At 40.9% G+C, this 13,307-nt stretch overlaps 1 protein-coding gene across 15 annotated transcripts in view; it reads right to left on the bottom strand.

Annotated features, from left to right (window-relative positions):
- Window positions 1-13,307, bottom strand: part of DMD (dystrophin) — a 1,246,037-nt gene that overhangs the window by 42,389 nt on the left and 1,190,341 nt on the right. For all 15 annotated transcript variants that reach the window (XM_084515490.1, XM_084515483.1, XM_084515486.1 and 12 more), the window contains 2 exons: window positions 6,805-6,971; window positions 4,542-4,653 (listed from right to left, as the gene is read on the bottom strand). In XM_084515490.1, coding sequence (XP_084371616.1) covers window positions 4,542-4,653; window positions 6,805-6,971 — 279 coding nt within the window. The remainder of the gene's footprint in view (window positions 1-4,541; window positions 4,654-6,804; window positions 6,972-13,307) is intronic.

A 13,307-nucleotide genomic window follows, 5' to 3' on the forward strand; every position in this document is an offset into this window, starting at 1 on the left:
GTTTCCACCTCCTGGATTTGTCAGTCCCTGAAAGCCAAGCCAATGCTGCTAGTACATTTTCTTTCCAGTTTCCCTTCTCAGCCTCCTCTACTGTTAATATTTTGGTCAAAGAAAAACAAAAAGCAGATGAGAGCTGCTGATATCTCTTAAATCTTTTTTTTTTTCTTGCATATATCTAATCTGAAGCTAGCAGGCATTTAAGATCAATAACCTGAGGAGAGCACAATTTACACAAAGTTTTCTACTCTGTTGCCTGCACTCAGCCTCCTTTCTCCCTATAGAGACCAGCAGAGGAGTACAAAGTGCAATTAGTTTCCTAAAGACCAGAATGAGCCAGAAAGAGTTCAAAGTATGTCTGCTGGGAAGATGTAACACTTCTTGCAAGCCTGATTAAGAGCCAGACAATTTTCTGAAGAATTTTAATGGAAGACTTCAGTTACATTAGTCAGGCTGTACTCCACTCTTTACACCTCACAGAGAAGCTCGACCCTGAAATACTGCTTTTCTACAGTAAATTAAGTTCATCCTGACCCACATACCACTATCGCTTCTCCACTGTATCTAATTTGAAGGAAAGAAATGAGGGAAAGTTAATCTTTCTGACATTTTTTAATGAGTTCTATGCCTTCTGTTCAGAAAGGAAGGAGGTGCTGGGATCCATCAGTCAAGCCTACTTTCACAGAGCTGCTGATACACAGATGTGTATATTTTTAGTGACTGCTCAGGTATAAAAATTAAGCATCCCCTGAAAAATAATTTGCAGGAAGACTGAGATGAATTAGCAGAAAGGACAAATGGTCTTCATCTACTGAGGACACCTACAAGCTTCACGTAAAGCAAATTTGGTTCTCTTTCCAGTCAGTCTATCTTGTATGAAAATTCAGTGTGATCAATGACTGGCAGAGAAGAAGTATATCAGAACCTGCAAGTCAGTACAGCAGCATTTGTATTTTCAAGAAGCTGATGTAATGTTCAAAAATATTTCAATAAATTTGAAGTAAAGCCATTTTGGGGAAGATTAAATAGGACTGGACCACCTAGAGGACTCCGGAAAGGGCGTTTACTGATTTGGCCTTAGCGGCTCCAATAGGAGGGAATTCCCTCTCCTGCATGCCATCTGCACTGCCTATTGAGAGTCCCTAAGAAGGTCAGCATCACGAGACCAGCTATAGCAGATCAGCTGGGAACAGAGAAGAACTTCCGATACCTACTGTTGGTATAGATAGATTAAGCACACCTTTCTGTTCATGTTGCTAACACGTGTAATTCATAAACTTTTATTCCCACTTTGTCTATTTTAAACATTGTGAACACTTGTAATTGCATTTGACTGTAATTTGATTGTAAGTGTTTTCAGGCACAATGTGTAATAAAACATTCTTCACTTCAACTTTCCGGGGACGTGTTAGCTCCCCTGAACCTTCCACATGACAACCAAACATTAAAATAGCGTGCTTGCATAGAAACATTTCAATCTAGTTTGAAAACTGGTATCAGAGGAATCCCAAGAAAAAAGTATGTCTTCTAGTGACAAGCACCAGGCACCTCTCATGTGATCCAGTTTCAATTTCAAAAATATTCGAGGAGCACAAGAACGGGGAAAAAAAAAAAAAAAAGTGATTATTATGTGGACATACTGATAGACTGAGGCTATTCTCAGTGAAACTTTCTGATTTATTTCATAGACGTTTTACTCCACGTGATTTTCAGATTAAAACTATACAAAACAAAATTCTCAGTAGAATGGGTTTATGAGGAAGAAACGGTGTTTTCAAGCATCCTAGTTCTCCTAAATGAAAGCAATAGCAATATGTAGGCAGCTGGGTCTCACACATTCCAAAACTATTCTAAAACAAAAACTACTTCTTGACATGAGGAGAACTTTATCACTATTAAACCAAACTGTGATAAGTCAGGTAAAGTGCCTTGCCAAACCCTCACCCCAGATCTCAGCCTCAACTGTAAACAGTAGCTGTAGAAACTTATCTCAGTTTGTCATGCTTGCTTCTAACAAGGTCATATTTTTATGCTGGTGAGTTACTGTTTGTTAGACCCAAACAGAAAAATGACGCTACATTGAAACCTCAGTCTAGAACTTTCTTTTGTGCTTTACTTGAAACCTTTTTAAAAGTCACCTCTCTTTGATCAATCACTGCTGCTTTTTCTGTTTAAATAGAAACTACGGAACTGCCTTGCCCTTATTCTGCCTCAGCCCTTTGCAGGAAAGAAGTTATCACATCCCTTGGACATTTAGCATGAGTTCTCAAATTCCCCTCAAGCAGAAGCAAAGGCTGCAGTGCTCCACAATTTCTTTGTAGTAAGAGGGAGTGGGAATATACCAAGAGACTTCATTGTGCTCATCTAGCTATTGTAAAGATATGTCAAAGAAGGCATTGCATGTCTTCTGTCTGCTAAAATGCATTCTAAGGTGAGTGATTTGTCTGGAGGAAGAGGAAAAAGTGCTTTCCCATCTGCAAAATTGTTTTCATTCATTTCAAAAACAATTACATACTAGACATGATAGCTTCAGTGGATGTCTTGTTCAGTCACACAGTATTTAGGTTTAGTTTTTCAATAGCAGCAACACAAAAAAAGATCAGCACTTGCTGTGTGTCACATTCCCTTTTTTTCCTAGTTAATCCTACTCTAATTCAGTTTACTGCTGGTACAGCCAGGCACAGCACATGAGCATGGGCTGTGGGAGTTCAGAATTCGCAACAAAATTTACAGTCTGTAAATGCTCCTTTACTCTGATTCAGCAATCTGTATGCTGTTGCAAGTTTTCTGTTTATCATCGTGCTAGACTATTAGCTGCCTTTATTGTGAGGGAGAACAGAAACCTGCTAGACTCTGCCCGTGTTGCAATGAGTCGCTTCAGGCTGTGGGAGTGTCTCACAACTTTACTTCATTTCTCACTTTTCACGCTTTCCTTGAACTTTCCTTGAAACACTTCTTAGGAACAGGTAAGAAAAGAGCAGCGAGATGTTGTTTTGTGCGTTTTCTGCACCGTTTGCAACCTCCCACACCGCCTATGAACAAGAGTAAGAGCAGCGAGCTGCAGAACGAACCAGCAGCCGACTCAGCAAGAATGCACTCAGCTCAACTGGAAGGACTGCTCCAGCACGGCCGGCCAGCCTGGCGGGCTATGGCTGGGATCATGACAGTTTGCTCCAGGAATGCCTGCGATGGAGAAGTCTGTTCAGACTCGTCTCAGCAGTGCTAACATTTCTCTCCAACCTGCGCAGCAGCTCAGGCAAATAACCCTTCCCACTAACCTCAGTCCTTGGGGGAAGACACTGAAAAGCAGAAGCCAGTAAATGCTGACAAAAAGTAAGCAAAAGTATATAGGTTGCCCTAGCAAAGAATTGGATTGAACAGTGCCATTTAGATGTTACAATAAAAGTTGATAATGTAAATAAGTATCCATAAATTACAACTAAAAAAAAACCTGAATTTACTTTACTATGTTTTAGAGGAATAAATTTTTCTCTCACTTTCCTAAGAAAAACTGTGAGTCTTTACTTCATTTTGGCAATGCCTTTTTGTTTGGATGAAGATGCAGAAACTATTCATGACATTTTACGAGGCTAGCCTATATATAATTTTGATGTTTTGTTTTCACCATTTACATTTGACCAGCAGACAAAAGTACAAGACTAATGACCACATTATTGGATTAGGAAATGAAACCAGTGTGTGCAATAATGCTTCAAGACCACCACACACAATAGCAAAGACAGCTGAAAGCTCAGACATGCTGCATTGTGGAAGGGCCACTTGAGAGTTCCTCAGATTTATGCCCCTCTGCCATGGTCACGAGAGGCCAAAATGAAAGCGGGACGACACACCGAGAGAATAATAGAAATATTTCTTTGACAGACACTTGGTACAGAAGAAGCATTTACACAAAAGTGATCCTTTGGAGAACTGTATAACAAGGGCGAAGACCCTCATGACACCATCCATGCAGCACAGAGTGAATGTGTTGCACTCAACAGAGTGAATTCTGGTCTTCAGAAATGAAATCTAACTTGCTACTCCCAAGAATTTCCCTGGTATTTTACACTGTCTAGTCATCATACAATAAAAAGATATGATCAAATAGTAAAGACCTTGAAAAAGCAATTGTAGTGCAGCAAGCAAAATAAGTGAAGCAACAAACTTGCTGGGGAAAGGAAGAAAAATCTCACATCAATACAGAGAAAACATTGTGATCTAAGACAGACTTGCACAAACCACAGGCTTCTTTAAGGATAAATTAAGTGAACCGTACGGCACTGAACACGGAGCAGTTCATTAGCATGCAGTAACATATTATGACACAGCATTACACAAACAATGAAACTCCAATTTACTTCCAACTATCAGAGTGTCTTTTTACTACGCATTAGAAATTCCTGAAATGTACAATTTATAAAAGGTAATTTCTTTACAAGGGGGAAAAAAGCCACTCAAACGCTCTATTACCTTGCACACAGCAAATGAAGTTTTTCCTTTCTACTTAACAACGGGCAGTGAGGGTCAGTAAAACAGCTACTTACTGGTGTGCAGTACTCCACCATGGGATAGTGCATTTTATGACCTTTTGCAACACGGCCAGAGAAGAAGCAACTTTGGCAGATGTCATAGTTAAAGTGCTTTAAGCTTCTGTACCTAAAAGAGGAGGAAAAAAACATGGCTTCAGAGCTCAGAACGTGAATACTTATGTCAGCCTGTGAAGCTTTCTGTGCTATTAAGTGCTCTTCCCTGAGATGTCACACAGCGCACAACACACAACAATGCCCATTTGAGGGACAGGATTGCTGCCTCAGAGCAACAATGCACAGATGCTTAACAAAGATTTGAATCTTCAAAAGGAATCGCTCTATATGACAAAATTTCTAACGGAGGGCAACAGTGAAGAGTTCTATCTACAGAATCCCCCTCTCTCATAATAAGCAAAAGACACAAAAGACAGCACCAAGCTTTTTGTTTCTACAACGCTAATTTCAGTTTCTCGTTTCCTTCATGACTCCTACCACAGAACTTCTTGAGCAAATAAAATTCAGATAAGTAATGCCCTCCTCAACAAGTACCACCAGCAAGCTGTTGCGTGCTGCATACAAGGTAGGAATTTATTCATGTAGTTTCCTTCGTCTTCATCAAAATAATTTTCATTTACAGAATGCCATCTCTGCAAGAGTCTGAATGCACTTTCAGGCCATTATTTAAGCTCATCAGTTCTATGAGACAGCTAACTGTTGTGTATGCTATGCTGAAGTGCTTGAAAGACCCGGAGGCATAAGGGTTGTCTTGTTCCAAATACGCTAAGCAGCTCGGTCACAATAACCTCAAAAGAGCATTGTTTAACATGTACTGAGGCTCACAGTATTAGCTTTCTAAAAGCCGTCCAATACAGTGTCTTTTTGTCGAGTGGGTAAACAAGGTCTCAGTGACTTGCAAAGGCATAAAAAAAATTCTGCAACAAAATCGACTACCATAATAGAATTGTTATATGAAGTTAACAGAGAGATGAGATCAGACAAGTAAAAGTAGACACAAACACAGAGCTCCAGTGTCCACTCTCCATGTTTCTGATGCTAACTACAGACTATCCATTCACTCAGCATCCTTTGATTTTCCAAGTGCTGCATTTTTCCAATTCCATCCACTTGTCATTGGCTGTTTATACAAACTGTGTGAGTAATTCAGTAGTTTCACAAACTGTATCTGCAACAGGAAACTTTTACTTGGTGGATGTGTTGAACTTGTCACATCCCATCCATTGCTCTTCTTCAATAACGCTTACTATTATCCCAGTTGCAATATGCAAGGGGAATAAAAGCAGAAGGACACGAGTTTAGATGATTAAAGAACAGCCTGACTTAAGAAAAAAGTCAGACTCAAAACAAAGCAGTACCTTCATTATTTCCTTTTTCTCACTGTCTGTACAATTGCACAGCAGAAAGGATTGCCCTACTATATATTTAAAAGCAACATTCATACTCCCCCATGTTAAAGCAAAATGATGGCTTTTCTATGTAGTACTGCTTGCTGTTGTTGATATGCATTTTAGAAATAAAATTACAAAAAGGTCTTTGTAAATGACACGATACGATGGAAGGAAAAATGCCAGCAGTGAAAGAGGACCACAAACAGAAAGGACAGAAACCATACAAAGCAGCTATTAGGAAGCAAAGTGGTAAAACAAGTCTAGGCATAATTGAAAGTGAGTATTTACTTAGCCGTTAAGTGGATTCTCAACAGGCATACCAGCACACAGCCATTTTACCACCCATCGACTTATTCATTGCTATAGTAACCATGGTGTTGATCCAGATGTTCAAACAGATCAGCAACATTTCCAGCACACTAGGTTAATATTCCACCAACCACACTCCTCTAAAAAACGCACAGCATCTTTACATGTCTGTAAATTTTCAAGTCACTTCCTTGTTTTATGACATGATAGAAAGCAGTTCATTAGGATCCAATTCAGAAAATGAAGCTGCATGTCTAAGGCAGACTGAATATAAAGCAAATCCTGTTAGTTGTGCAATTTGTCAATACTTTGGATGAGGTACAGAAGGACTGCAATGGAGAGCAGGACCTAGAGCAATGGCAGCACCTTAACTGATAAGCAATTTTTTGTTCTCTTCAACTTTTTCATCACTGTACCCAGTCTAAGTGTCACCCTCCCTTGTATCCCATCACAATTCTTCTTATCCCAAACATGCATAAAATCAAGAACATGATTTGCCTGGAAACAGAGATGCTGATCCACCAAGCAGTGTAATACAAGGCAGAAAGGGAGTTAGTTTGTACCTGAATCCGATAATTGGGCACTCCTTGCAGATGTTACACTTCGCCTGGTGTTTGGCAGTTTCGGCAGCAGCCACCCTGTGCAACACAGGCAGCCACACCATGGACTGTGGTTCCAGCCTCATCCAGTCCAGGAACAGGGCTGCTTCGATCTCAGGCTTGTTATTGGCCTGGAGCAGAGGGGGAAGAAAGACAAGGGCTCAGCAGAAGGGATCTGTGTAGTACCAGGTAATTAAGTACCAGGTAATTAACAGCTCAAGTCACTGGTCTCCTACCTGCTCCACATCTTTTCCCTGAATACCATCCAGCTTTTCCTCCAATCCACCCATCCAAAATAAATAAATAAATAAATAAATAAATAAATAAATAAATATCTCCAGGATACTGCCTTCAAAACAGGAACCGAACACTATTAACATTTCAAGTCTCTCTTTCTCTTAGCCTCTGTTACAACAGACAGCACTACCATGTACTCTTTTAAAACGAAAATCATCCACTTAAAGCATCTGGCAGAAAAGATAATCCTGTGTTTCCTATATCTCTTATCTGTAGTTGCATAGCAATGTTTCTCACTTCTTATTTTAAGAAATACTGTTTATGTTTTCCAACCCCTAAAAATTGCATGTCTTTTTATCAAAATTCCTTTCTCTTTAACATCCTCCATTGCCACCCTGACCTTTCTTCAAAATGCACGTATAAGGAAATAATTCAAATTCTTTCTCAAGCCCACTGTTGAACATGTAAACTCTCTGCCTCCTTAAATGCCTCAAAATCCCTCTTCCCACCATACCATCGTTAAATTCCTTGTCATTGCCTGGGAACACAACGCAGTTCTGTCCCACAGAATACGATGCATTTAGCCTCGTACTCCATAACCTCATATTCCGTAACTTTCTCCTCTTTACCAAGGGCCAAAAAGCCCATTAAAACTTCCTGGCAGTCCTTCCTCTGCTTCCTTCCCATCATATCCTGAACAAAACTAAATTTCATGCACCTGTTTTACAGTACCTTAGAGGAATGTCCATAACAAACCAGATTCCCATTGCACTGTGCAAACACCTAAAGTCACGTCTTGTCCCTACTTCTCAGCATTACAGCAGGAAACAAGAAACAGTAAAGAGATGAGAAGCCACGGGACAGCAACAGTCATCACAGGCAGAGGTCACACTGCACTGGCAGACCAGCCACTGCAAAGAACACTGTGGGATACGGACAAACAGCTTCAAAAGGGATCTTAAGGAACAACTGTGTGAATGTTTGTATGGGAACTCCTCTCTAGTGTGAAGGTTAGCACCGAGCAAGCACTGAACTGGGTGTCTGGAGCCTGGTTTCAGCCCTGAAGAGACGATGGATAAGGTGGAGATAATGAAGGGTTCCCACTGGGAAGGCAGGAGGGAGGAGGAGGAAGAAGAGGAGCCCACATGGAGAGCAGAAGTAGTGATGGAGCAGGACACTGTCCCACTCTGTAAACCACTGCTGTGTGTTATCTTAAATTCATTGACACATTTCAATCCCACCCCACCCAGCATGAACAACATGGTTATGAACCAATTATATTTAAATCCCCTGCCTTTTTTTTTTTTCCTCTAACCATTCAAATACAGTCCTCTGTAAAACAATCTTTTGTATTTGAAGTTTCGCAAGGCAAAGACTTAATTTGTGGTTCCAAACCTATTAGAAGCACTTAAACACATAATAAGCATTAATGTATCATGTACATGGACCACAACAAATAGTGGATTGAGTGTTTTTTCTTAATGCTTGGTCTTTCCTAATTACTTTCCCAGTTTCTCATTACATTTGAATTTAGTATGACCTAGCTAAAACCTTTAGTTTCATTCAACTAAATACAATGCTAGCAACAAATCTGGGGATTTTTATTTCACAACAGACATAAAGGCAGAAAGAGCTAGAGGGAAAACCAATATTATCATTTTTTTAAGCTAACACTGTTTATAATCTTGACAAACAAATTAACTGATCAATACTTGAAGACTGAGAAAAATGCGAAGTCTCCTAGACTGAACTCCTGACCAAAATAAGGAAATTAAAAACAAAAAGACAAAGAAAAGAAAACCACAAACGTCTCTTGAATAATACATTTCATTAAAATTGACTTAAAATGCTGCTGTAATATTTTGGTTAATTAGAAATACAATATTTTTTGGTCAGGATTTTCTTCTGGGGTAAACCCATCAAGCCACAAACATATCTACAGTCCTTCAGATGAAGCCCCCTCAGTGCCTGCCTCTCCCTCAAAACAACCTCAGCACCAAAACAGAGAGAAAACTGAAAAAGTAAAGAAACATCCAGGCAACACTGGCAACTGAGTTTGTTCAGAGCAGTGGACACTGCTTTACTGATTTCCACTGCATGATATCAATGAATTCAAGAAAAAAAAATTAATTCTAGAAGTCTCTTAAGAGAAAGGAGCATTTATGAAATGCAATCATTTATGTGCCTCTTTTCCAGCTGGCAGCTATGGCAGCAAGGGGCTGGGGAGCGATTTTCTGTGGATCACTCAGTGAGCCAGCATCTGCCAGGAACTACACTGGCAAACCACTCCTCTGCCTTGTAGACCACCCTTACTCTACTAAGGTCCTCTAAGCCTCGAATATTTTAGGAGTATCTCTTTAATATTCCATTTCTAATAGAAAAACATGAAGTGTACTGAAATGCTGCAGCGCAGGCTGCAGACGGAATAAAAATGAGCAGCTCAAAGCACTACTCTGCACTTGTAGTTGCTTTAAATTTGCAGGGAAAACGTTGCAGTGATGAAAGCCCTTCTGTAACGTTCAAAGATCTATTTTAATTTTGCAGACACTGGCGATTGCCAGCAGTCCCAATGGTCGCCCACACGGAGCTCTGCACCCCGGCTGTACGAAAACTTGTGCTCAGAGAGATTAGGTGCATTAAAATGTATCAGAACTGGTTGCGAATTATATTACATGAAGATTTAAAGCCACGTGGAGAAAAGCTGGTCAGGGTCAGATGGTAGAGGACAGACAGTTCTCGACTGTTCCCTGAGCTGCTATTACGATTTTTTTTTAATAATCTCTAAATCCAGTAAAGGCAGCAGCTGACGGTTTTACATAAGGAAAGAAGTCTGAATTCACGCAGTACATATCTGAACCAACAAGAGCAAGCTGTAAAGAATATTAATGGTTCTTCTCTTCAACACATTTCTGTGGAACTCCCAATTTTTATGGTAATAACAGAGTGAATCATAAAGTAAAATTCATAAAGCCCTTTCCAGCTTACAAGTAACAATTTATTATGGGGGCCATTCAAATTCATCATGCTCCACACATCTGTTTTTCAGTATTTATTCTGCAGGAACAATGGGGAAATGGGAAGTTGTGTGGTGTTGGCATCTTTATACAATACTTAGGAGTTGAATTTTCCTGCTTTTAAAATTATTTATTATTATTCCCACCTCTTCTTTCAGCTATTATTTTAAAAAAATACTCTGCACTGTAAGAACTTTATCGATGTATAATATGAAATATGCTCCAAAATACAGTCATGATATTGCGTGAACAGCGCAGGATGGTTTTGGACAGTCAGATAACGTAGCATGAATTTCTGATAACACTTTGGATGAGGTGCATTGTGTTAAGGTGCAAGGTAAGGAACTAATGGGAAACAATTCAGTATTATTAATTTAATGGTGTTTTCCATCTAGGATGGAAAGCTTTACGTTAGTCTAAGTAAATACTATTTTGGACGAACTGAAACTGAGGAATGGGATTCCTGTGAGTTGTTCAAGTTTTAAAATGCAGTACAAACCATGAATAGAAGCCCTGTCTCCCAGGGCTTAGCATCAGACCAAACCCTGCTGAACCTTGTCTTCCACTTGTGAATGGCTTCCCCAGCACATTCGCATTCTCTCTACTGCCAGCTGGCAACAAAACACAAGTCAAGAATTCATAGTTTCTAAGACTAGTGCTGTTTCACGGGCAACGAAGGGAGGATTATTTCAAAGGTAACTCTGGGTGATGCTAACTGCTTAAATCTGCCTGACTCTTGGAGCAATGCTTAAGATCATTACTTTGACCCCTTGCATTACACTTACACTGCTCCACTTAATGTTTTGAGTGTTGTGGTAAAGACTAATGAAAAAAGCAAGAATGCAGAAATCATTTAGTATACAGCTTTGTATCATATTCAACATCCCATGCACACTTGAAAATCACCATCTTACTCTCCACCTCCCAAATCCTAAATCACTTTAAAATAGCTCTTCAAAACAGCTCTTTAAGACTGCGTCCCAAACTCAGGCACAGGTTCATAAATTCTTACAGAAATAAAACCAGAATTGATGTTTTCTTGACATTTACAGCATAGCAGCTTGAGGAAGGATTTGCTAGTTCCCCTTAGGCCAGTTCTCCTGTGTCAGAGCCAAAAGCAGAGGAAACATCCTACGAACAGAAACATGGGCTGTCTGAATCTCTGAAAAGAGATTGAGTCCCTCAACAGTAACACTGCATCTGTACGTTATTTTCATATAGATTTCTATTTAACTATACATAGTTATTTGTACACAGTACTGATATTTCCTACCTATTAAAAAAAAAAAAAAAAGAAAGAAAAACACCCTAGCAACAACAACAACAGAAAAAGACCCCACAAAACAACTGTCCAAACCACTCAAATCACCGCATGTACAGCCAAAGCCACTATCATGGCCCTGGCCCAGGGTTTGGACTGCCCACACTCCTAAACGGATTAACAGGCCCCTATTTTGTTTTTTATTTGTCTGAGTAAATACACTGGGTTTGAACATTAAGTGGTTGTAAAAACCCTGCCATCTACTTCTGATCTTCACTGACTGAGTGCAAACCTAGAAATGAAGACTATACAACAGAGTATTAAAATACTTTCCTCTGTCAAAGTGAAATTAAACAAGGTCTAAAATATAGATATGAATTAATTGTACATATTTTACTACTCCTTAGCTTCACCTGTACCAGTTTTTCATAAAAAGCACTTGACACCCTTGGAAAAAGTATACCTAATACAGCTGATAATCAAGAATCAAATATGCAAACTTTTCTCAGAAACAGCAAGAGACATTTCCATCTGAGCTGCACTGTCTCTGCTTTCATCTCACGTTTCATAAGTGTCCCAATGCCACGGTAAAGCATACACGGCAGTGATGTGAATACCTAGGTCTCTCTGTATTATGCAAAACAGCACGTTAATAGTTTTGCATTGTGATTTAAACACAATGCTTTTGTCCCTTAGCCCATACAATTCATTACGCTGTTTACTTAAAGTATGTACCTATCACCTACCTGGAAGGCAAGGGCTTTTAGCCCACAGTAATACTGAACTCCCTTGTTTTTTCATGGATCTACAGCGTACTTTTATGCAGTGTGGGCACAGGCAGAAGGTCCCTATGACTGAGCTCGTTGCTCTCACCAAAAACACCCTTTCTTTGAAGTCCCACAAGGTCAGCTGCACCTGCTCCCTGTAGCAGAGACCCCCAGCAGCACTCCCAAGGGCCCTGAAGCAGGGCCGCCGGCCCTGCCACCACAGCAAATGCCCCCTTGTCCCCTGCTGCTGTGTGCACCTGGCAAGGCCATGGCGAGGGCACCAAACCCAAGGGGCTGGCAGAGGGATTTCTGAAGCATGCGTTTCCTGCAGACGCTGACACTACTGCAATTTATGGCTGGCTTATCATCACCAGAACAACAAAATAAAAGTCTTATAAAGAAAAAAAATAAAGACATTCCTCACCGTGGGCATGCAAAGTCTCAATTTAATTTTGACCGAGTAATGCAACCTGTGAATCCCGGCGCTATTTTTTAAAACTGAATTAACTCCCTGGAGCAAACGGAGGAGATGGTATGGGGCTGCGTGAGGGAGGGCCATGGGGCCACGCACACGGCACCCAGAGCCAAGCGCCTCAGAGGAGCGCAGCTGAAACCAGCCCAGGCTCAGGTGAGGAAACACAGCGGGGGAAGGCCCTGAAAGAAAATGATGCCTGCACCTTCACTGTGCTCATTCTCCCTTCCCAGTGCGGGAAGCTGAGATGGTATCAGGAGAAGAAAGGATGAGGGAGGAAGCCAGGAGGGGCGGCACACGCCTCTGCAGGCTGAGATACCTGTCCCTGCTGGGCACCCTGTGCAGTCCCCCTCGGCTGCCAAGCGCCAACATTGCTCCCCCTCAGGGGCTCCTTTCCCCAGGCACTGCCGCCTCGCAGCACCTCCTACGCCGAAAGCATCTCTCCGCATTCCCCTCCTCCTCCAAATGTCTTACTTCTCTCTGTCTCCATTCCTTGTTGCTTTCTTTCATGTCTCATCCTATCCTGCCTTTCAGTTGCTTTCATCACTGTTATTTCCACAATTATTCATACTATCTCTCCCCTTGGGTGGGGTCCTTCAACCCAGGCCCTTTTTTTTCCACTCCTTGGTTCCTTCTTCCCATGTTTGGGTTTCTGCTCCTCTCCCTTGAAATCACTCCCTTCTCATACTTTCTTTCCTTGCTTGAGCCTCCCTCCC

Source organism: Aythya ferina, assembly GCF_964211825.1.
Source record: "Aythya ferina genome assembly, chromosome: 1".
In the NCBI taxonomy this organism is placed as follows: domain Eukaryota; kingdom Metazoa; phylum Chordata; class Aves; order Anseriformes; family Anatidae; genus Aythya; species Aythya ferina.